This window comes from Ischnura elegans, chromosome 4, assembly GCF_921293095.1.
Source record: "Ischnura elegans chromosome 4, ioIscEleg1.1, whole genome shotgun sequence".
Classification (NCBI taxonomy): Eukaryota; Metazoa; Arthropoda; class Insecta; order Odonata; family Coenagrionidae; genus Ischnura; species Ischnura elegans.
In genome coordinates, this window is record NC_060249.1 from 24,328,397 (window position 1) to 24,355,068 (window position 26,672).

The 26,672-nt window shown below is 39.1% G+C and overlaps 1 protein-coding gene across 2 annotated transcripts in view; it reads left to right on the forward strand.

The window, feature by feature from the left end:
* The window catches only part of LOC124157149 (protein bark beetle), a 112,613-nt gene that overhangs the window by 51,683 nt on the left and 34,258 nt on the right, over window positions 1-26,672 (forward strand). For both annotated transcript variants that reach the window (XM_046531649.1, XM_046531650.1), the window contains exon 2: window positions 21,677-21,840. In XM_046531649.1, the coding sequence (XP_046387605.1) occupies window positions 21,677-21,840 (164 nt within the window). The remainder of the gene's footprint in view (window positions 1-21,676; window positions 21,841-26,672) is intronic.

Here is a 26,672-nt window from a genome sequence, read left to right on the forward strand (position 1 = left end):
TAAAGAACAAACGCACAGGAATTTCACTATAGACGGAAAGATATGCTATGACGTAGGGAAAAAAATTGTAAAGTTGATATAAAATAAAGACATATAAAGCCAAATATTTCCGTATAATTTTTGAAAAATCAAGGATTAATCGAATTTTTAAAAATCAATAGATAAATGAACAAAGAAAGTAAATTAAATTACTAAGGAGAGGTTCACAAGAAGAAAGCCGGGAAAATCGTTCACCAATTCGTCTGCGCCAGTGGCGCCGACTCCATGGGGCCTGAGGGGCCCGAGCCCCTTCAAAAATTCGTTATGGGTGTGAGGAAAAAATGTGTTAGGCTTGTCGATTTTCCCCGAAGTGTCCAGTTATCGAGATTCGAGTTATCAGGGTTGTAATGTTGATCATATGACTCTTCTAAAATGCTTAAAAACTTAAAACTCACTACTTACAAAATTTCCCGGGGCAAGATCCCCGGTTTGGGCCCCCCCAATATTTTTTGTAAGTCGGCATCCATGGTATGTGCAATTGAATCGTAAAAGCGGATATAACAAGGCATATTTCTCTAGTGACAACGGCAGGTTTTCCCTGCGGTCAGACCTGAGGCGGAAGGGGTTGCTAGCGCCGTCCGAGGCGAGGGCCCGGAACGCCTGGAATCGCTCCACTGCTGCGCGCGGCAGTCAGAACGTCGCCCCCGCACCCATCATCCAGGGATTGAGAGGAGGAAAAAAAGCGTGCCTCCCGAAAAGAAAAAAACGTTAGGCGACGGCTGACCCGTGAATCTCTGTTACGCTGAAGATCGCAGAGCGTAGCGAACGAACGGTAGACGTGCGAGACCGCAGGGAAATCGGAAGTGTCGAAAATAAGTCGTTAAAAACCTAGAAAGATGAATAGCGGGGAGAGATTTAAATTAGAGCGGGATAGTTATTTTCTTTTTTCCCATAGATTACGCTCATCGCTCGCACAGGTATGCTGCGCGCATTTTCGGTTTAGTTTCACGTTCAAACGAAAGTGGCTCATCAATTCTGGAGAAGAGTTGGAAAATTCTTCCTACCCGAGAGATAGGAAAATAAAGCTTTTCCTTTGGAAAACAACATCAATCATATTCATATATCAGGAAATGCACTGGGAAGTAGCAGTTAATTGTCGACTCGATGAGCGTTGATAAAATCCAAATAGCTCCAATCCCACTTTTACGCTAACGATCGTAATCAAATTTATCGCCAGCCAAATTCATAAAGGTCAGTTTTACTTCGAATAATGCGGAAGGAGATGAATACAAACATAGATCCTTTGGTATTGATTAAACCGCGATAAATTTGTTTGTGATTTTTTTTCGTAAAAGGGGGATTGGATCTACAAACATGCAATTGGATCTATATTCGTAATTTTTACGTCATTTTATCACACACATTTTGACGAAGGTTTAAAATATGAATTATCATGTTTTCAGCACGCTTGATTTATGACTTAGGATTTTATTTATTGCTCTGAAAAATTTTTAATCCGACGGAAAGTGAACGCTGGTCGAGAATCTCGTCTTACCTGTTATTTGATGAATATTGATGAGCGTGTTCAATCATTTCCGTTATCAACTCACACTTGTTCAATCACTTTCTTTAAAGCCTAAACCCATTCATAACTCGCACTTTGTTAATCAAGCTTGCAGCCACCATAAGCAAACGGTCGCCCTCGAAAATAAAGTTGACTCATCATTCGTAGCATCATAATCCACTTACTTTGATATCTTAGAATTTTTTTCAGTTCATCAATCTTGATAGTCCTTACATTTGTTTGATTCATAAACACTGTTTTTTCTTCAATTTTCCATGATTGGTGGAATACAATGAATGCGGTGTCTCGGGTTGGTATGGTAGCTAAAACGTTGGCTTCCCACCCAGTGGATCCGGGTTCAAATCCAAGCGGTAGCAGAGATTTTTCAGAGCCAACACGATCCAGGCTGCTTTCAATTCAAGTACAGCACTCCGTACGTCGGATGGGACGTTACGCCGTGGTCCCTTTGGCGTATTTCGTTTAGATCAGGCTGATGCCGACACTTGTTTTCTCTCTTCCCTTATTTCCCTACCCTTATATATAGCACAAGTGACCATAATTGCCGGTCGCCTCCTCCAAATACCATACGGTGACATACAATGAATGCTTCAACGCCGGATTCTTTCATCACCTTGTCCATTGATTTACGAGCATGCCTGCATAAGCAAGCGGGGATAACTTTGATGACCGTAGAACTGGCACTGGATTATTGACTACCATCTTTGTTTTATGACGAGGAAACTTAAAACGAAGCGTAGATTCTTATTGTCTCACACATGTACGACAGTCAGTCAAAGACATGGCTTCACCTTTCCCTGACAGCATGAACGGTGCAGAGAATTATTCGCAAAAACGAAAACAGTAAATCACAAACAAATAAAAGAATCGTATTAGTAAAATAAGACATAGCAATATTTCCACTGCATTGTGGAAATCCTGCGAAAATATTGCAATGTCTCATTTCACTAATATTAAGAACTTCAACCCCATCGTGCCTCATATTGTAAAAGTTAAATGAGTTACACATACAAAGCCTTCGTTACACGGTATTTCTCCAGATTCTTTTTGAGTCTTGCAGGATACAATACAGACAGTGGCGCCGACTCCTTGGGGCCTGAGGGGGCCCGAGCCCCCCCAAAAATTCGTTACAGATGTGAGGAAAAAATGTGTCAGGCTTGTCGATTTTCCCCGGAGTGTCTAGTTATCGAGATTCGAGTGATCGGGGTTCTAATGTTGATCATATGGCTCTTCTAAAATGCTTAAAAAACTTAAAATTCACTACTTATAAAATTTACTGGGGCAATGTCCCCGGTTTGGGCCCCCCCAATATTTTTTGTAAGTCGGCACCCCTGAATACAGATCCAAGTTTTTTCATTTCCTTTTTTGTTTTTCATGTCTTCCATGAAGACATGGAAAACAAAAATAAATTATTTTCATTCTTCCAGTCGACTACTATGTTCCTCTCGTACGTGTGGACAGTGACTGTGAAGCAATATCAGTGCACTCTTCGCAGAATTTCGCACCTGCTGTCCACACGCACACGTCGAGAATTATAGTCGACTGCTGTAGTCGTTAACTTCGAATTGAAAAACCAGGCTTTAGAGTTCAGTGACAATTTCGTTATAAGACCAATCATCTCCTCATCAAATTCCTTCCCTCTTCGCAATGCTTCACAGTCATTGCCCACACCTACGAGAAGAGCGTAATAGTTTTTTTTGAGCTTAGTATGTTAGGTCGAGTTTGAATGGAAATCTTCAATGGGGCGTAGAGCAAAGTATAGGCTAAATCCACTGCGTAAATTCGGAGATTTTTTCTCATACGAAGTGAAACATATCCTTCGTTTGCCGTCGTACTATGGTGATCACGAGAAGAAAATAGACTGCTAAACAGAGAGATTTTGAATGTCAATCTCTCCTCGCACTATTTTGCATAGCAACGTTTTCTCGATTAATAAAATGAACGGCGTCACTCGCTAGGTTGACTCATTCCATATTTTAATTTTCCCAATTGTTCTAACCTTCCATAGATGATTTACTATAGGAATTAATAACCGTTGGCAATTTTTGCCATTGCATTAATGTGGACCTACATTTTGTTATTACGAGTAATACTTTCATATCCGTGCGAGGTACATGTTGGGATTGTCCTGCATGCTTGTGATTTGTCACCCCCTGCCAAACACCCTAGAGGCGGCTCGAAGTGCAGCAGATGATAGTCGACTGCAAAATCAGTCAACTTTGACATGTAAACCAGGCTTTAGAGTTTAGTGTCTACTTCGTCATAAGATGGAATCAAGATCGATGTCACATCCTTATTCGATTCCTTATCATTTCGCAATGCTTCACAGTCATTGTCCAATAGTTTTACATGGTGTACAATTGCAATAGCATTCAATTTCGACGCGCAATCCCTGCTCCAGACCAGATCGTTGGATAGCCATGAAAGCATTTCTATTCCTTCCGAAGCCGTTGAGCGAACTCATAACGCAGATCGCGGAGGGGATTCGAAAATGTCCGCAACGGTTTGTGTACTCCATTGGCGTCCTTACGCACGTTTTCTTTCATTCGCCATCCACTTCCCTCGGGCAACCGCTTCCATCATTGAAAGCGGCGCGGCGCCTAAAAAAAAACCTCCCCAGCGACTTCCACAGCGGATGTAACTCCCGCGTGCAATTAAAATAACATTTTTGGACATAAAAATACGGCGAGTCTCCTCTGGAGCTCGTCGAGTGGAAGAGAGGACTTGGCGGCCGTGCGTGCGTGAGTACGTATACAGGCGTTCCTTTCTACGGAACCGGTTTATCCCCGCCACTCCCTCCATCACTCTCCGGCCTTTCCTCTTCGGCCGCCACGGAAAGTCGACATCCAACAGATATCAAGGGCTTTGATTTGATTGCGTGCTTTTTAGAACTTTCGCATCCACCTTACGCCTCATCCCTGCTTCAAGTTAAGTCTACACAGCACACGTAAACCACCTGGAAAAGGTGTAAAGTAGGTACAAGTTAATTCCAAATTTGTACGAATCTTTTGTGTGCTTTTTAAAACTTTCGCATCCACTTTACGCTTCACCCATGCCTCAAGATAAATCTAAATAGTGCACTTAAACCACCTGAAAAAGTGTGAAAAACAAGTTAATTCCAAAATTGTACAAACATTTTGCGTGTTTTTTTTTAACTTTTGCAACCACTTTACGCTTCATCCATGCTCCAAGCTAAATCTAAATAGAACACGTAAATCACCTGAAAAGATGTAAAGTACAAGGTAATTTCAAATCTGTACAAAGCTGCATAGTCCATTGCATTACTGCATTTACGTTGTCACTCAGCATTGTCTGTTTCTTAGAAAATATCAAAACATGGAAAATGTGTCTACCACGCAACTAAATTCATTTAACTCATACGAAATGATCTCTTGTCCCTACAGGAGCAAAATCTTTGAAATTAAGCAGGACATGCTTGGATAAGAAAAATCAATTGAATATAATAGAGGCAGGCGAGAAGTAGTGAAAGGAATCCCGAGTTAATGAAATGAATGAGAAAAGGCAGTATACTTGAGAAGAGCTCGAGAATTGCAGGAAAATACCGCAATTGCTTGGCTAGGGATTGATTTGATAAGCAATTTAAGTATCCAAACAAGTTTTTGCTTATAATGAATACAATTTTGTTGTTATTGTGTACTGATTTGATATTTTTGTGATAATGAACACTTTTCTGAGCAAAAACTTAGATATTTTTTTGTCTTTGTTGCCATGTGCGTAGGATGGCAACCCCACTAAAATAGTCCTCTAAAATAGGGGTGCCTAATAGCTTATTCTATGAATTATGTAAATGAATGAAATAAACTCTTATAATATTATTATTATTATATTACTCGTATTCGGTGCCAAGATGGAGCGAGTACTGAGCGTGGAGGGGATATTGAAAACAGAGAGGGTAGAATTTGGGTAAACAAGGGAGAGGAACGAAGAGAATAGTTTTTTTATATAATGAAAGGGAGTAGGTCTGTGAATTTAAGAGGGGAATGTATGAAGGGAGGGGAGACTGCAAGAATACTTCTTTAATGCTCCATCGAAACCTACCTTAATCGGTAGAGTACTTTTATAATTATTCGGTGCAAAGTTTTGTTGCCTACATATGCTTATAGTTTACTGATGAAGCATGTCAGAATCAGAACTTTCAAACCCAGTTCAAGAAAATACGCGTCAACGCATTTGCGCTAGCACTTACGGGAATGCCCAGTTTCCTCAAACCCTTTGACTGATTATGCGAGCGGTTATGAGCGCGCTGTTGATGTTCCTTGCGAACTGCCGGTTATCTATAAGAGAATCCACCGCAGTCTCCCACGATCCTTATTCATAGTCGGAATTCCGTTGTAAAAAATTGCCCATGGGGAGTTGCTGGGGCAATATGGGAGAGAAGTGTGGCACTTGGAAACCAAGCTCAATTAAAACGGGAAGGACGAGGGAGGAAGGACGACGAGTTGAACTTGAGGTTTTTTTCTGGGAGCGCAGGGCTCACGATTAAAGTGAATTATTAGCAGTTTTCCTCGCCTCCCTCTTTCGTGGCTGAGAAAGTGGGCCAAGTTGTAACTGTAACGCAAATGCATGCAAATGGAAGATTATAATACCCGGGTGAATGCCATATCCACCATCCCTGAAGAAGGTAAAAATATTCGTTATGTAAATCGAATTATTTGCGGGAAGTCTTCTTGGGATTTCCACCGGTTTAGATCGCTGTATATCACCAGCGTTTCAACGGATGACTCGTATATCGTCATCAGGGCGAAAGAAGAAATTTCACTGAACAAAAAACCTTGACATGCAACTACGGGTATAGGCAACTATGTTTTTAGGAGCGACACGGAGATCATTATCTTCGAGTCCCGCTATACAATTTCGAGATCCGACAGAAGCGATACATGAAGAGAGATATTTTGCCTAACGGATAGATATGGGAATTCTTTTTTCCCAGAACCATCAAGGACTTCATTAAATGCTGGTCATAATTTTGTTTGAGAATTTGGTTTTCATATCTAAACGGCTGGTGTCCTAACACCCCCTGTCGTACGCCTTTTAAGGCGGCTTGCGGGGTAGTATGTAGATTTATAAACAGTTACAATAATCAGGTTACTCGCTACAAATCACTGAAGCAGCGCAGTAAAAATGGTGAAGAGCTGCGCTTGATTAACTTTACGCCAATGGCCATTATTTACCTCAGCATATACTTCCCTGTTTTCATAGAAACTTTTATTACCTTTATTTTTTACTATTATTTTTATGAAAAGTAGGAAAGTGCGCGTAGGTATTCATGAAAACTGAGCAGCATCGAAACCAAAATTTAATCCCTTACTACGTTTAGTTTACATTCCAATTCTTTTGAAATAATGTGATATCATAACACGAGTTCAACAGCGCCCGTAAGAAATGTTTCAGGAAAAGTTCATGACTATTTTATGGAAGGCATTTCGGAGCATTGCGGCGTTGGAATCAGGCTACTCTCTGCGGCATAAGTCGTGGGGTCACGATATACACCAGAAATCGATAAGCACTGCAATTTCAGCGCTTTTACACGGGAGACTAAATATAGTTCTGCAGAATAGAAGCTTGAACTCAGGCCTACAGAGTCAGAGACCATCCGATTAGTGAAATAAAAAATTTAATTCATGATTTATATTAAGCTACTACTTCTACACTTTTGGGAGGACTCTCAACAATTGAGTATTGGTCCAGTTAATCCTCAGTTGACTTTGAATAATATTTTTAATTATCATTATGAATAAATTATGAAAGCCTCGATCATTGAGTTTTATTTTTACTTAACGACTCAGCACAATAGGTACCCTTATTTAAGATTTATAGAGATGTTGCATGCATTAGTATCAACTTATAATTTTTAAACTCTTAAAATGAGCATATTTCATCTCTAGTCAACAAACTTGTCATGACGACTCTTAAAAATAATATTTCTTTCCTTAATTATGGGGTATTCGAGTGAACTAATGGGCGGCGTTGGATCTATTTTTATTAGAACGATTAAGAGTTTTTAAGTAACCGATCTCATCCCTCTATTTAGGTAATAAGCGTTTCAATGAAAAAAGCTCATTCATCTTCATAGAATTCCCAACATTTATGCATTATGTACTCGGGGGTTGGATTTTGCGGCATTATTGATCACTTCTCAGGGAAGTCTTGGGGATATTCAACTTCCACGTCTGCTTCTCTTTCCCTCATTCTTTTCTCTTCCTGGTTCCACCTCCTCCTTTGCGCTCAATAAGACGCGTAATCGATTTTTCTCAAGTTAACATTCTGAATCGTGTTGTGCGGTCATTTTCGTGCGTATTTATGAATGACCATGGAAATCTTTTTAACTGTGTAAATTTTTAATAAATTTACCGGTCGTCAAAAGTAAGTATCTAAAGTCTGCTCTTCAATATTTCGAGTCATTTTGAGTCTTTATGAGAAAAATAACGTTCTGTTCCACTCAATTTGTCAGCTGTCTCCAGGAATTTTAATGGCAGCACAACACCACAAAAATGTCAGAATTTAAGTGTTTATAATAAATCAATCCTATTTCTTGTTTATTCCACGTCGAGATACGTATCTTCCACCCAAATGAATAGCTAACAGGCAGACCCAGAACCCTGAAGTCGATGACACCCTAGAATGTACGCAAAATGTGTTGGATGCAACCGATGCAACCATCGAAATACAAAGATATTATTTATCCTAAAAAAATTAAATATCATTTTACAGCCGTTGTCTTCGTATGCCTCGTAATCTTATCTCCAGTGGAGTGGATTGGATAATGAGAGCGAGAATATTTCACGGATAGGGCCATGCACAGGTTCACAAGGAAAAGGAAAACGGCTATCGTAAAATAGAAGTACCAAATCTTTTTTAATAATAATCTTAATCAATAATTATCATAATAATGTTTATTACGAGCTTAAGCCCGTTAAAAAATTAAGCAATCATCATAATTCCCTGCTAACAAGGGATGGTATCCAAGTGTCGCCACCAGATCGCGTTCAAACTTCACAACGTCGAAAATGAAAGGATACGTTTTCCTTCTCAAACGGTCAATTTTCGAGATATAATCGATAGAAAGTATTACGAAAACGCCTCGAGTAATGCAACCCGCGATGAAACAATACCGTAATTTAGGTAACGGCAAACATAACCCATACCTGGAGCCTGGCAACTGAGTAGAAGTAGAGTAGTAGAGTTAATGTAAAATGGGACTTAAATGCCATTATATTGCTGCATTGCTGTATCGTAGGTTGCAAGAATCCAGGTGGTTTACTAGTACTCTTTACAGATAATACCTCGAACACTATGGGAATCGATCGCTTGAGCAAAACTTCTTACCTCTTAAATTTCATTTTCTATCACTCTGCGAAGTTTGAACCCGATCTTGTGGTGACACTTGGATAACTTACCTTGTAAGTCATATGATTCACTTAATGAACTGAGCTGCCAAGTGCGCCGTATATCATGAATACAAAAAAACCAAAGGCAAAATAATTAGCTGTAGCCACTAGAGACTCGGAGGCTGCGTGCCAAGCTTTGGTTCCAGTAACTAGATATAAATATCATTCAGAGAGACACGGAATATTAGAACCCCACTATATCTTCACGTCCGAGTAAAACGATTAATTAAAAGAAATATTTTGCCGAACGAATAAGTATGTGAATTTGTTTTTCCCCCGAACAATAAAGGATTTTAATCACTGTTAGACGGAACTTTGTTGGAGAATTGCCTTTTTATTTGTGAACGGCTGGTGTTCTAACACCCCCTCCACACGCCTTTTGAAGCGGCTTGTGAGATGTTATGTAGATAAAAAAGTAACTCAGAGAGAGAGAAGAAGAGAGCGATTTAAATCTGAAATGTCAACGGTAGACATGACAATTGAGGCGAGTCCACTTCAAGAGCATCCCTTCTAATAAGGAGAGAAACTACACTCACTGTACGCTAGATAACCAAAGGGAGAAGTGAAGTTACAGACCTCTCTCTTTTGAGTGCTTAAAGAGTAGACTGAGAAAGGATGACAACGACGGTTGTATACATCGATTTTTACCTTCATATATCTTCCCTCGCCAATCAAAATAAACCTTAGGGTTGAATCACTGAGTGGACTTTTTTAACGGCCTAAGTTCGAAAAAAATATTAAGAGGGCTATTTTTTATTCAAGGAAATTGGATGCTAGGTAAGAGCAGAGGATATATGTTCTCCAGTGAAGTAAATTCTTCGTAAATATGATGTTAACTAAACGCTTTCAAGCAATTCATTAACTTCATTTTAATCCAACGTTGAAAATAAAAAGATTTTACCAGGAAAAGTTAGGATATTTCAGACTTTTTTCTTTTCAAAACACTTCTTTTAGGTGGAATGATTCTTTAAACTTTCACGATGACGGTATTTCTCCAAATATTCTGTGGTAAACGAGTTTTGAAAACGATCCACGAGTAAAAAACATGACAATACAAAAAAATGACCTGACGACCAACCCAAGAATTACTCCTAAGAACATCACGCAGTATTCATGCAAACCAAATGGATTAAACTTCCATTTTTTTCCGGAAGAAAGCGAGTCAGACTGGATATCAGGAACAATGGAATTTCATGCTCGTTAATCCTCCGCTGGTGAGTGAAGGCGACTTATCTCTTTCCCTTATTATTGTTTCGTTTATTTTTCCACCCAAGAGCTGTGTAGTTGCTTTTCTCACCCACCGCCGCATATAGCTCGTGGCTCTGATGAGAGGAGGCGTGAGATAAAAGCAAAGAGATACCGCGCCCACCCCCTCCAACCCAGACCTTGTTTTGTTTTATGACCTCGCGCTGACGGAAAGCCCTCCTTGTAGCGGATAGAGCAGGCAGAAGTCAAAGAAAATCAGACAGAAGACTAGTTTGGGGACAACGAAACATTTACAATTGGCGTTAAAAACTCTCCTCGAGTATGGTAGTGAATTTCCTAAAAGTAGGCATGTGAGTTTATTTTAACTTTATTATATTATTTTCCTTTTAATTTTATTTGCCCAAAAATTTGCAGAAGCAAATATTGGGTACGTCATAATGATATACGCAATATATTTAGACATAAAAGTTCACGGGAAAAAATATAATGATATGATAAAAATGGAGATATATGCACAGATAAACAACTGACAGATAAATATGGATGATTATTTACAATTCCTTCAATGAATTCATACAAATTATAGAATGCATATAATAACAAATAGTTATTGAGGTAGCGTTCAAGTACATTATATTCTTTTAATGACTTAAGCGAAGCAGGCAAATTACAGCACAATCTAATACCAATGACAAAGGGGTTTTTTAATGCTAATAAAGAAATATGATGGTCCTGATGAATATGGTCACAAGCGTGGGTGAAATTATTATAAAGATTGGCTGTGGATTTGTGGATATGACAAGGTGGAGATTTTGTTTAATAAAGAGACCAAAGTTAGGGACAAGGTATTGTTAAAATTTTTAGGATTATGAAGTGGGGTCTGCGTTACTCTCTACGGGGCAGGCTTAGCATTATACGTATTAAACGTGTCTGAAGATGGAAGACCTTATTCAGTAAAGTGGGTGATTTATTATAGCATTATATTTTTATTTGGACATTTCATTTATTGAAATATTCTATTTCAATTGCAATAGAACTTTGTGATAGTTTGAGTTTTTGCGAGCCTAATGAAAATTTTGGGGAAAACTAGCTATGGTAAAAAAAAACATATAATGTCCCCCGATAAGTAAGCCTTACGATCGCGTACTAAGGAATTTGTAGAATTTATTTTTCGTTCACGATTTTTTTAAAAGTCATTCACATCAAGGAATATACTACTTGGATCGCAGTGAATGGATCCTGGTATGGTGAACCCGGAAAAAGCCAAACACTTCAAATTTAAACTTTTTTATGCCCACGATGTACATCATTCAGTATCGGAAGACCTGACTATGAGTACATTTTGGGGAGACACACATGAGTTCCCGGTAAATGGAGCATATTAGTTGAAAATTATTCATACAGTCACGCCTCGTGCCGGCACGTAACACACGGGTAATTAACTTGCCACTGAGATACTAGTAGCATATTACTACCTGCGCTTCACCAACTGGCTTTTCACATCAGAAAAAAATTGATTTTCTGCTAGATGGACTTTCAGTGACAAGGGAGATCGTAAATCGAACATACTCGTGCTAATCACCTCAGTTTTCGACGCACCCAAGAACCTAATACCACTCGAAATTTTTCACTTAAGCTCACTTTCATAAGAATTTCATAAATACTTACAACGGATTGCAACATGAAATCTAATGTGCTTTTGCACTATTGCTGTCAATGGCAACCCCACCCGTGGGACAGTATCGATACCTCCACTGCACAAACGCTCAACAATCGCCCACCGTATCAAATGATTTGATTCGGTGGGCGATTAGATTTTGATTCAAATCCGCTCATCTAGTAGCCCTAATAATGCTAGATGAGCGGATTTGATTCGGTGGGCGAATGCTGAGTGTTTGTGCAGTGGAGGTATCGGTATCTCTTGCTTAAATGTAACCTCCTAGATGCTTTGGATGTAGAAAGCATCCAAATTTCCGTTGTCGTCTGACTGAAATCAGTTTGACTGTTTTGGACGTGTCCTGTGGTTTGGAAACTATAAACATTTTGCATCAAAACGTTATTTGGGCTGCTAATGTTTGGCTATTACCGTAAATTTCTGGATAAAAATGTCGTCGTTATCAAGCAATCGCTGCTGATCATTCCTGAAGCGTTTTATTCCATTTATCAAATATTATCGCATAGCAGACGCCAGCCCATTATTCAAGCGGGGTCATCAAACCGTTGACTTAACAAACAAACCTGAAAGGTAAAAATAATAAAGTCTTGGTTTTGGCGCCTAAAATCCCATGTATATGAGGGGACCACGAAGCTTATTGCCACCTTCGCCTGAGAACGCCAGCAGGATAGCTGTCGAAACCTTTGTGAATCTTGGCCAACATAAAGTGCTGGTCGGAAAATGCTGACTTCAATGACGCCAAAGTTAAGAGGGGGAATATAGGTACACCCTGTGCTGGGGTTGTCTTTATTTAATCGGCAGCGGTAAATGCTAGTAGATATCCATTATAAAAACACAAATGGTAATTTCCACACTATTTAATTCACCACAAAACGACCGACCATGGTTTCAACACTATGTGTCATTTTTACCTTGAAAATGACACAAAGTGTTGAAACCATGGTAGGTCGTTGAGTGGTGAATTAAATAGTGTGGAAATTACCATTTGTGTTTTTATCGTGGATATAGCAATATTCCACAAAATCAAGCCTGAAACGATTTCATACGCTAGTACATATTATTATTTTCTTCCAGTTACTAATTAAATATAATTTTTATTTTTTACCACTGTGCGCTCAAAAAACTTAAAAGTTAAACAAAACCACGATGATGTATTTCTAGACGTTTCACACTATTGTTGGCATACGTTTCTATAGGTCACGATCGTGCGAAATGGGCTTATCACTTAAAACCACGGATCAGACATTTTCAGTGACTACCGAGGCGGGAAGGTCCGCCTTGACCATTGCCGAACTTAATAGCGGCGCTCGTGAGATTTTTTTCTCGGATTTTCACGTTATACTGGATTTTAAAGAGGCGTGGGAGGAGGACTGGGAGGGGAGATTGTAGGGGGGGGCGGAGGGCCAACGTGCTCGCCAATCCGACGTGCTCCGTAACCACGGAGACCTTCCGCTTCAAACCTTGCGCGTTTTTTCGACCGTGAACTTGGGTTTCCTAGACTTCCGCCCCCTCATTTTCATCCACCGACGGGGGAGGAGGGAAGGGGAGTTCAGCGGCAGGGGGAGGGTAGGGTCGATGGCCAACACCCACACCAATAACAAACCTCGCTCGCATTCCGTTTGTTGTGGCGGCACTGCAGAACGCGTCGCTTTATTAGAGGAACGCTTGGTCCCGCCCAGCACGCCACCCAGCGGTGGGCAATCGAAGTGATAAATACCAGTTATAATTTAATTATTATAACAATTATGGTGGGTTTCTATGGAGTACCTATTTAGAAAGTATTCTGGCAGTCTCCCCTCCCTTCATGGACTCACCTCTTCAATTCACAATGAAGCCTACTCTGTTTCATTCTATCTTTTAAAAAATCCTGTTCACTTCCTCTCCCTTGTTTACCCAATATTGTATCCTTCGATGCTGTTTTCAACATCCCCTCCCCGCTCAGTACCCGTTCAATCCATATTTTTTGTCTCCTCCGTATCTCATCTAGAATCTGACTCACCTCACCCACCATGTCCGGCACTTCGTCGTTCCTCCTCCGCTCCGTCCACTTCACCTTCTCCATTCTTGTCCAGACCTACATCTCGAACGAATACAGTATTCTCTCGTTCTCCTTCCTAAGTGTCCATGTTTCCGCACCATCAAGCGCTACACTACACAGATCATACTCTTCAGCCTTCACTTTAAACTCTTACTTAGCGATCCTCTCATAAGCTCCCTCCTGTTCATGAACACCTTATTTACTAACGCAATACCCTTCCTGATGTCCTTACCGCTAAATCCGTTTTCATCTAATTCGCAACCCAAGTAGCTGAATTTCTATGCCTCGTCAAGTTTTTGCCCACAGACTCTTATCTTGATACTCACATTCCTAACTATAAATGCCAGTTTGCGACGAAATGACAACTTTGAAGCCTTCATCGTATGGACGCGAACTACGCGAAGCATACGATATCAACGCGCGAAAGGTTCCCATGGAAGCGTATGCGATGACGACACGCGCATGAAGTCCAAATATTGACGTCTAGCGGCGGACTGATGAAATAAGAAAACAATAAGCGATCCGTACCAGGGAATTTGCATAAAGTTTATATTACGATACACATATATATGTTACTAACTGTATTGTATAGGCACAACATTTATGGGCATACGATATACTTACATCCACAGCATAAAATGAATTTTTTCATGAGCTCCTTTTCTTCAGTTCTTCACCGTAAAATTAGAGAGAAAGACGTTAAGTAGCTTAAATATTTAATAAACGTCTCAAGTTGTAGTTTAGCCTTGCACCGTTCCGAATATGGTCGTCATTTTCTTTCTCCCGTAATGTATAAGCGCGTAGTAATGCTTCGCGTATTTTTTCTTACAATTAGTTTCTCGTTCACGTGAACGCGACTTGACACTGCTGGAGAGGAGATGAAAAATGCTCGAGGGATGGGAATATGGTGCTTATATTTGGAAAAATATGTATCAATCATATTCATCTATTAGAAAATTTTGTTGAAAGAGTCCATTCTCATACATACAAATATCTTCAGGTAAGAGTGCTTACATACTCAACCAATATATTCAATACTTAGATGCATATTTGCTATATAAGTGTCTCTTGTCTGACAGCATCTTTCACTGAGGTCTGACTGCAGGTACCTGCGTGTTAAATGATGATATGGTTGGAAATGGAATATTGATAGAATTATGTATACCTACGGCCATACTCTAGGGGTCACAATGTGAATAAAAGTGATTAAATAAAATCATTACTAATGGGATAGTACCAAAAAGTATCTTATGAAAAAAGATAGTGTTGGTTATTCTCCATCTTATGTATTTGCTAAATTACTCAGCTTTGCAGGTAGCTTAGCTTCGAAAGTGACAGGAGGAATGACGATCGTTGGAGCATCTATAGCCCTAAAATTATCTCCTAGAGCCTGAATCACTTGATCATTTTTTCGACCCTTAGAATGATGCCTCAAGCGATAGGTTTTCAGGGATCTTGAGAGTGATCGCTCGACCCATCACTTTCGGAATCTCACGGTTATTCCCACCGTCCCTTTTACCATCACTGATTCCGTCATTTTCTGTGTTTACAACTGTCGTTCAATTAAAAGCCAAGCGTGGCGTTACAATGCCTGTTAGCGGCCGTACGTTCGGATTGGCTGTAAGGCTGTAACGTGTACCGACGATGCTTTCAATGACGGAAAAAGGGACGTGTCGAGTGATGGAATGAGGGATAGGATTTCAATCCCTGGAGCCATCGCGGAAAATTATTTCGTAAAACCGTCTTTTTTCCTCCACCATTGGAGCCATCGCTGGAGTTATCGCCTGGACGGGTCGGAATAAAAATGATTGTGTGATTCAGGCTTACCATGGGGCCCATCACTTAGAATCATTTGGCCACCCGTTTAATTATGAAATCCCCTAAACGCTATTATCTATTTAATGACTCATCCATTTTCAGGTCTATCGGTATTAGCGCGCCTCCATTTTCACAAAAAAATTCAAAACATGTCTTTAAAAGTATACATTTCTCACAATTCTAAGCGCATATGCCAATAAAATGTTTTTAAATTTAAATGTACCATCTAATCCTTTTTCACGAGTTTAATCAAAATAGTTATCATGCATAGCTGTGAGAATATTTAATTTCTTTGTTCTGACTCAGCTTTCACAAGCATTCTTATGAGATGAATTGTCATCCTTGGCCAGCGTGATCTTTGTAATCGATGACTTATTAACAAGTTCGAAAGCGTACGATCATTCTCCGAAACACATAATAGACAAAATAATCCCTTTATTCTCACATCTCGATATCAGGAATAAGGATCACAAAGTCAGGTAGTCGTTTTTTTACAATAAAAGATCGCATCTATAAGGATATTACTCTTTTTCGCTCGCTTATACCGTGAACAATTACAGATAAACTTTTCATTGTGGACTCTTCAAGGAAAATTTCCATTCTCAAAGGTGTTTTATAAGAGACAATAAGTTCTTTTTTTAAATGGCTGAGTGAACGAGGGGCGATAAACACCTGAGGAACCGATTATATTCTTCGTTTAAGAATAAACCATCTTAAAAGATCTGCGCAAGGATCAGACAAAGGACTTTCTTCATTGGGTCACGCCTCTTTTACCCTTCACGCCTATGTTTCTCAGAGAAGATTAGCCTCAAAACATTGTTTAATTTGAATCAGAATGAAAACGTGAGGCGGAAAGATAAAACTGATCAAGATCGTTTATACATGGCTAACAAAACACATGTAACTACCGTTAATCCTCGATTCAAGGAAGTAATACGCCTTAGTGCCCAGAAGATAAATTCATTTATCTCAAAAATGTGCAAGAAAATTGTGACTACGTCTCCTTGCACCTACGTATTTTATGGAATGCGAGAGTTTAGTGTTTCGAGCATAAGACGTATTAGGAACTTAGCGGCCATGTGCTATCCGTGAATAACCGAGAGAATATTGACTTAAATTCCATGAAAAAATGCAGGACATGCCGAGCGTAGTAAACAAATTCCTATTTACACAATGAGCAAGTAACAATACCAGCATGATCCGTCAGTTGAATGGAATTAATAATATATTTCCAAGAAAATTTGTCGAAGATTTTAAATTTATACACATCCTAACTAATCCACATACGAGATACCAAAACAGTTGACTTTCTTTGCGTTAATATCTAAAAATACACATTTACTTCATTAAAGATATACATACTTATGTATGCAAAAAAACTGGCATAAAAACCACGGAAACATTTCTGTAGCTAAAGATTACTCGCGATTCGATCATTTAATTTAGTTTTTGAAACTGATTGTGAGATCCACATGTCACTCATAACATTAATTCATTTCATATGCAAAATCGAGCAAATATCTATTTTATGTTTCTTTCGTTAGTGGAAGTTATCCAGAGAATTAGCGCAGTACACTAAAATGTCTGCTGAGAATCAAATAACTGCTGTCTGATTTCCTTGTTAGCTTGAGGGCAAAACTTTTAGGAATACTTTCAATATAAAATATTTTTCTTTCTCAAATCTTGCACAATAATCGTCCATTTCAACATAACTGTACTTTGTAAGTTATTTGCTTAATACTTTCAATATAAAATATTTTTCTTTCTCAAATCTTGCACAATAATCGTCCATTTCAACATAACTGTACTTTGTAAGTTATTTGCTTAATACTTTCATCGCTGGAATTGTAACTGTTGACTCCGATCTTGTCAGTTAGTAACTATCACCCAAGTATTTTTCCTGTAAAAAAACTTCTCAATTATTTTAAGATTGAGTGAACGCTCCACATTGTTTGCTATATACAAATTTTCAAGTGGTAATATTCTTTGACTGCGGTAAAAAAAGTGTGCTAGTAAGATACGAAAATCACATCGTGACCTACAAATCCAGAAATTTCATTTAACCAACGTGGGATTTCTTTTCTTTCCCGCTGTGGGACATGGAGTAATTTTTAGTATGCATAATTTATTCGAGACGGCTTTGTTGGCGCCCGACTTGGCGGGGAAAATGAGAATGTGTTACGTACCGCTGCTTTAATGTAGTCTTCCATTCCCTACTTACATGGTAGCAGTCAAAAGGAAATAAAAAAAAACACTTTGACTTAATCAAATAAATTTGAAGAAATTTGTATCCTATCACAAAACACAAAAAAGCTGCGCATGCCACATCATCCATGACATTTAAATATAATATACTCAACACACATAACGAAGCAAATAGAGTGACCGGGAGAGCCCCCTCAACACGCCGTGGGCCCGGGTTCAATTCCCAGCAGTGGCAGAGAATCTTCTCGATCCCTATTTCAGTGTTGTGTGGTGAACACTAAAAAGGGTAACACTCCGTCCGTCAGATGGGACGTTGAACCGTGGTCCCCTTGACGCCTTTCCTGAAGAGCAGGCTAGTGACGATGCCGGGTTTCTGTCCACTCTCAATCCTTCCAGAAGTACACCACTCCGCTCGTCGGATGGGATTTTAAGCTGTGGTCCCAGGGGTGTGCTTTTGTTAAGAACTGGCTATAGCCGACGCCGGGTTTCTTTCCGTTCTTCCTTCCCAACCCTTCCCTCGTGGCGCGAATGACCTTAGCTGTCGGTCGCCTCCTCCAAATACAATTCCATATGATATAAACGCCAGAATAGCCGCAGAAATGTCTACCGGAGATTTCGGGGTTCTTCCAGGGTGTATGAAAACAACCTAAGGCAAAGGGAAGCAACCTAAGTCCGGGAAAATGTTTGAATTTTTTATGCTGAAAACGTTATTTTTAGGACTCAAAAACAGTAACACTGCCTACTCCATTCCCACATTCAACAAATCACTGCGTTGGGATGCGAGAAGGTGAGATCCTCTAAACTTGAATTGCCAACGCATACATCAATAAACACATACTAATATACATACAACAAAACAGGATAGTATTCAATGGCTGATGGGACCCCACTAAGGCTTCCTGGTTTGTAACCTAGGATTCTTAACGTGCCTGAAGAATCCCCGTTTACGATCGAGCTTATGTTCGCAGATGTACACACGAGCACTCGGAAAAACAATCATACACAGATGGATCCAACTTTCCCGGAGAAAATATATCCAGAAGAGCGTGGTCAGGTGTCCGAAGGGGACGAGGAAGAGCGTCGGGTACGCGTTTGAGGTTTTGTTTCATATTGCTTCATCTGCATCTACGAAGCAAGCAACCCCTTAGTGTTTGGCACTCCTATGCCATCAGCAGATCTCAGCATACTAATTCTTTCACCGTGGATATTGACATCCAAAACCCTTCTCTTTGATGTCATCGACGGCGGCTTTCTCGATGTAAACATTAAATGTTACGTGAGACAGAGCACATCCTAGTCTCACTCCTTTCCCAATTCTTACTTCTTAACGGTTGGATCCAGATTCTATCACAGCACTTGGTTTTTATATAAGCTGTGCACAAATCTACGACCCTTGTATAGCACTCCACTCTCTTTCAGTATTCTAAGCATTGAATTCCATTCTTCGTTATCAAAAGCCTGTTGTACTCTATAAAACTTAAAAATTTCACGTGGATAGCGTAAATTTTGAATGACTGATACGTCTCAAAAAATACCGATCCAGCGGGAGTTATGTAAACAAACAAACTCAACTGAGGCTGTCTTATAATTATTTTTCTTTTATACAACCGATAATACCATCTATGTTCAGGAAAAATGGCCATAGACCCTCCTCGAACCAAAGGAGCCACTGAAAACTAAGTTTCTAACGAGTTAGCCAACTGATTTTAGCGCTAGCTTTCGTCTCCTGTCTAATTATTCAAAATCACGATATTGACCTGATAGCCTAGAAATAATTACAAAACAAAACTTTCACTCACTATATTCACACCCCTGTTTACTCCTAGCCGGTGAAAGTTTTGTTCTTCATAGTATGACCAGGGAGTTAGATCATTTCGCCGTTAAAAAGTCAGCCAATCGAAGGCCTTAGATGCTGGTTGAATAAGGTATGGTGAAGTACTTAAGGGACACCTTACGAAATAAATATGGCGGTTTTTGTTTATATCAGGTGATTGAGTCAACATCGATAAATTATCATTGATTTAATGAGAATATAATAAGATTTCGTCTATATTTGTTGATAAATTCATTATATTGCAGAGGAAACCAACTTTTAATTCGTCTGCTACCTTTAAATGACTGCTTTAACAGTCCGATTACCATTCACTGCAGACAACGGCCTTTGGAATGGGTTTTCAAATCGCATTTACCGTAATAAAACATTTTTTTTTCCTTATCTATAGTGGTTGCTCATTTAGCCTCATTTGAACAAGGGCAGATTGGCACCCATGCGCTGCCACTCCATGTGACGTCACAGGGACCTAGATGCTATGCTATACGAATAGCCAGGAGTTTTACATCGTCTGAGATTACCAATGCATGCATGAGGCACAGAGCTCAGGGAAACATCTCTTAATAATCACCTGTTAATATTGTCTAAAGTAGGAAAGTTTCCTTCGTTTGATAGGGTATTAATAATCCTTATTTAAGACAAGCGCTACCTGCTAGCTGGGCACTCAGCTACCTGCTAGCAGCCTGCATCGTAGCGGCGTTCATAGCCTCGCACCATGGTGGCCTCACACGGCGGCAGCCGAACCAGAATGACGTGAAATGCGTACTCCAGGAGTAATAATCTTTCGTTTAGGCCGTTTTACACGGGGCACGGAATTGCGCAGGTTAGAGCTGCATTAATTTCTAAAATGGCGTGGAATTGCGCGAATGCATGAACGAAATTAGAACAGGGGCTATTTTGCCGTCTCGCATCCACGCATGTGTTCTAGCAATTCACCGCTTTACACGACGCAATTTTGATTGCGCCTTCGCACGTACGTCAGATTGCGCAATTCCGTGTACCATGTTAAACGGCCTTTATAGGCAATAAAAAATAATAGGAAACCACCTTATTGTAGGAAATCCTGCAAAATGACGCCTGACGTCAATTTTAGCTTTCGGTTGACGATGAGAGCGAAGAACGATAAAACCGGGTGATTAATGAATTTGAGAAATACTTCGCGAGATGCGCACCTTTTCACTGACAACATAATTTTTAGGACAGAATCCAGAAAATCTATAACACATCAAGGTTTTTGGTATAATTTACTTGCTTCTGCTCATACACATCCCCATAAACTTCGTCGATAGTTGTATATCGTGCGTCATTTGATTGCAGTACGGAGCAGAAACGAATTTCATTTCGTTACTCATTGTCAGCTTTAATTAGAAGCATTATTTTTATGGTATATTATTGTTCCGGTTTTCATAAAAAATATGAGGAACAATGCATTAGCTTAAAAAAGAAAATCTCTTTGGAGCTACCCATCCCACTCTACTTCCATCGAAGGACCTCATCCTGGGACCATGGAGCCATTGTTTAAATGCCTACATGATCTAATCCGATAGCCGCAAAATAATTAGTGTTACTTGTACCTGAATCTTTATTTGAAAAGCTCAAAGATTTCACAAAAATATTGTACATCAAAGAAAATTGTCATTTAAAATTAAAAAATGACGTTCCCAAAATTTAAAGAAGCTGAAAATGATTTGCATGCACCGAAATTTTCGAGGAATTGATGTTAAAATTATTCTCCGTACATGAGAATCTAAATAAATTCTTGACCTTTATACTGTTACAATGACTCAGACATCTATTTACACACATTTTAACTCCTTGCGCAACGACCAAGGGACAGCTGAAGAAGCTGGGAACTGCGGAACTTTAAAACCAGTGAAATCTAATAGGACTTGGACATTATTGTTCCTTCATGCAGTCTTTTTTTCTTCCACAGGGTCTTCCAAATGATCGTGTTGTGTTGACCAGCGATGACGAGCCTTTGAAGCCATCATCAGTGGAGTCAAGAATTCGTCTGGTCGATGGACCAACACCTTTGATTGGACGAGTGCAGATTTGGCATAATAAAAAATGGCGATCCGTGTGCACGAACAGCAGGAAGTGAGTATTGCTCTTAAATAATTTTTTATACGGAAATAACGAAACGGAATATCTTTTAAGATGACGAAGCGTGAACGTCCCATGAACTTCGTCGATAATTGCATGTCGTGCATCATTTTATTGTATAACGGAGCGGAAACGAATTTAATTTTCGTTAACTATCACAAAAACTTCTTAGGTATTTCGTTTTGTTATTTGAACAAGTTGACGCTTGAGGAGAAAACTTTTCAAGCCAAAAATGCAAGTACGAAGATATTGCATGTTGGTTTTGCCAAAAATAAAATGATTTTTGAGTGTTTTTAATGATTAACTACTGTATAAGCAACTGTTTTTTCCTTATTTATTTATTTGTTTCCTTAATCAATGATTGGGCAACGTGGTAGAAAATGTTAAATTTCACATTTTGTTCGCGGCTATAGTATTTTTTTTTTAATGAAAAGAGTTAGCCGCGAGTGTAACACGTAGTCTTTTATCCAAATAATTTTCATTAATTTAGGGGAAAATTCTGAGAAATATCACTTACTTTTGCTAATGGAGAATTGTAATCTTCATTCGTATTCCAATGGACCAAAATGTTCCACACGCGATGCTAGTTCTTAACTCCATAGTGCTCGCCGGATGCGTTACTTTTTTACCTGCATTTCTTCCGTCATCAGTTACCCATAATATTTTTTCGTGTCCTCCTTCCCCAGAAACATCCTATCATATATTTAATATACCAATTCAAAAGATTATTGAGTATACTAACAATAAGAGCCATATCTGAAGAAACGGAAGAAAAATTATATCCATTAACTTTTAATGATTTTACCAATGATTACTGGGTTGAAGAATACGTCCTAAAAATATACACTTCTCTCCTAAATAGCTCAATTCAGTAGCAAAAATGTTGAAGAATATACTGGACAAAATAAACCCAAACTTATCTTCCATTTCAGGGGTCTTTAGACTTTATAGTCCGATAGTCCGCATTAACTATTAAATAGCAGTTTTAGGGCCAACTAGAGGTATATACCGACCATAATTTCCAAATAAAAATATATTAAGTAGATTGTTTACGATTTTCGTCGTTTTCTTGTACTCAGCTTCCATTTCTCTCTGTCATTTGACTCCTCTGCTCTCTGCATACTCCCGTCTACAATTCAAAATACACTCTTACTCCCCTTGTTTTCAGTTTTTTAGGAAGTCTCCTGCCCAATATTTGCTCGGACCATCTGGTGTCATCCATCCTATCGACATTGCCAAACAAGAGTAGTTTCCTCCTTTCTATCTCATTGACTATTTCTCTTTCCAATTCCATCATCTTCATTGTTGTACGAATAATTTCCAACTTTATCAACTCTCTCTCTACTCTTTCTAACTTTATCAAATCTCTCTGCAACTCTTTTTCATATAATCTCTCTCAACCGTCAATAACCTACTCATTTTTTTCCTTGATTTCATTGACGTCGTTTTACATTATTTATAGGAAAACACAACTCACGACAGCGAAATCTAACTTTAATTCGGTGAAAACGTAATGTACTCGAAATCGGTGGCTGATCTTGCCGGAAAAAATTTAATTTCCGTATTTCTTCTGTAGATAAAATGGTCTCCACGGGCCGGATGAGAGGCCGTAGTTGGAGCACCCCTATCCTCTTAGCAGGATATTTTAATGTTTCCGTCTCGACACGGCGATGAAATTGGTCGGTCGCCTGGACAAAGATCCTCTACTCTGCTTAGCCACCACGGCTTATCAAAGACGGCGCCGTTAATGACCTAAGCGGACTCCTCCTTGAAGAGGCGAGCTTCATGGGAGCCTTGAGATGCCATTGCGCGACGATAGCAGCAACCTTCAGATGATTCACCTTTTTCCCCGTTGCCTTTAGTCAGCTCTGTGGAGCAATGCTTCTTTCATCAACATCACAGCCCTTCCTCTCCGCGACACCTGAGTTCCTTCTTTTCCTCCTCGTTCGAGAATGTTTGCATGGCCTCCTTCATCTTTCAAGCCAGGACAAACATTGAGGGCGCTTCTCTTCCCCCATTGATGAACGACCTCGCGAAAGATTTTGTCATCTCGACTATATCCACGAATAGGGTAGTTTCCTATTTTCCTATTTTATTTTTTTTATTGCTTATATCAAAAGATAATTACTCCTGAAGTACGCATTTCACGCTCTTAGATTTTCGAATGACGATATCTATTTTTCGCGATTAAATGAAAAGTGAAAATTTACGCGACGGCTAAGTAGGAATGCTGGGAAAAGTCCATGTGACGTCATTCTGGTTCCGGCTTCCGCCGAGTGAGGTGATCTTGGGGCGAGGGTTTGAGCGCTGATACGACGAAGGCTGCTTGCAGGTAGCAGAGTACCCTGCTAGCAGGTAACGCTTGGCTTAAATAAGGATTATTATTACCCTATCAAACGAAGGAAACTTTCCGTCCCTGGCCAGTTTTAATAGGTGATTATTAAGACATGTTTCCCTGAGCTCTGTGCCTCATGCATGCATTGGTAATCTCAGACAATGTAAAACTCCTATCTACTAATATAGAAACTAGGTCCCTGTGACGTCACGTGGAGTGGAATCGCATGGGCGCCAATCTGGCCTATTTCAAATGAGGCTAAAAAATTGACCATTGCCATTAGTCTAAACTGGGATTTCTAAGACCAAATAATATGTATATTATGAATACATTAATGGTGGGTATGGAATCGCAATCAATGCCTTTCGTTTTCTTTGATGAAGGAAACTACCCTATAGGTAGCTTCTTGACTTTCGCGATTTAAAATAACGGTAAATTTTGAGGTGATAAAACTTTCGTACGACATCCAACTATTTTATCTTCCATATCTCAACCTCATCCGCATCGTACGAGCAGAGAAAACATTCAAATTAACATGATTTGCCTCGTAGTTAAATGGAGCACAATTCTAGAGGTCCTTCTCAAGATGGCCAAATGCACAATGGGGTCGTTCAACCCGAAATCGCGATTCATTAAGATAATTTATTAGATGGATGGGAAAAATAATTCATGACGAAAAAAATAATTTTTTCACTGAGCCATTTCCTCAATTCTTTCATTCGAAGGTGAAAATCGTGTGTAGCAAATGGTGGTCATTTCGAGAAAATAGAGTATACCATTTATCATCATTTTTTACACTTGCACTAAAATAATAAAGATACAGCTCTTTCAAGGAATGAGGAATAGTGTGGGGGGCATGGTCTCTCTTCCTGTGTAATGAATCAAAGTACTGGAAAGGAGGAAAATAATCACCGTCGAAGTAACTACTTAAGTTATTGAAATCAACGCGTACATTAATGAATAGACTACTCCATTGCCCTTCTGTACATTAATACCCAAATGAAGATGGATAATTAGTAAAAGTTGGCAGATTGTTGATATTTTCGTTCACCTTCATCCCGAGAATCAGACAACCGAAATGAAATGGGTAAGGTTAAAACTTTGTCATTCAGGAAATCCTCTACCAGCGGCGTATGTTTCTATGAAACAACAGTAAGGTAAAAAATATCGTGCACTTTGTAACTGTCGTGCTTCGGTTGAGTCACACAAGTTCACTTTATCAAGATCCGTAATGCATCAGCTACACCATTTCTCCTTAGATACTATGCTCCGCAACTGGGATTCCCATTCCAAAACTCCTAATGAACAAAAGTAACATTGATTACCAAAGCAATGTCACTAACATTATAGAATTTTGCCCTTTTCACTGATCCTATTTTTCGACTTCTTGCTCCTATATAGCGTCGCTTCTCCTAGTATAATGTTTCTTGTATGAATATAACAAACGCTGCGGAAAATAAAAATAGTATTATATGCTTATTCATTGTACTGTGGCAAGTAATTAATTTGAAATTCGCAACACATGCTTTAGGAGGAATACGAAGTATTGTTTACTTTTCAGTATTTATCAAGAAGGCATACAGCACAGTTGGTACGATTTCATGAGCTCAGATGCATTATTAAAATAAAAAGAGCCTTAAATTATTTCGGTAGTTAAAATTTATTGAGTGAAATGACAAATGGAGACATTTTGATTAAATCTCAATGCGAAGTTATTGGCCGAAAACCTCGTTACAACGGATGAATTCAACGGTATCAGGCGAGTTATGATGGAACAGCATTGTTATGATAATACATAACAAGGTACTCATAACAAAATAAGACATCTTACTATTCAAAATCTTAATATTATTCCATTATGCACTTGCTACTTTAATGACAGTTTTGTTCCCGTTAGTTTAGTAGAAAACTTAGTAGTTGTTCGACATTATTTGTCGTTATGACGACGCTGAGACGTTGAAACGAGTCGAAATAACAAAGGTGTTGTGATATTTGTGACAGCTTCGTTATTTATTATTACTCATACGACTTCTAAACCATAGCAAATGCGTTTCCCTTTCCTTTGCGACGCTTCTCAATCTTACGGACTAATATTAGCGAAGTGCATTTTTGTCCTTTCATTCCTTATACATTTACACCATTTACATACATTATTATTTATTCCATTTTTTAAATTTATTTTACTATTCAGCAAACCGCCACAATAGGCGCGTGCCGGTTTTTTTTTAGGACACCAGTCATCGAAAAAAGAAAGAAAAGAATAATCACATACTATGGCCTACCTAGCCATTATTATAGCCCTTTATTGCTCGAGGGAAAAACGAATTCCTATACTATTCGCTCCGTAAAATACGTCTCTAATTTATCGCTTCTGTCGGACCTGGAAATATTGTACGGTTATGATACAATGTACTTCGTGTTGCTTTGAAAGATATCCATTCTTAATTTCTCAACCAGTCTAAGCCTATAGCGCGTAGCCTCCGAGTCTCTA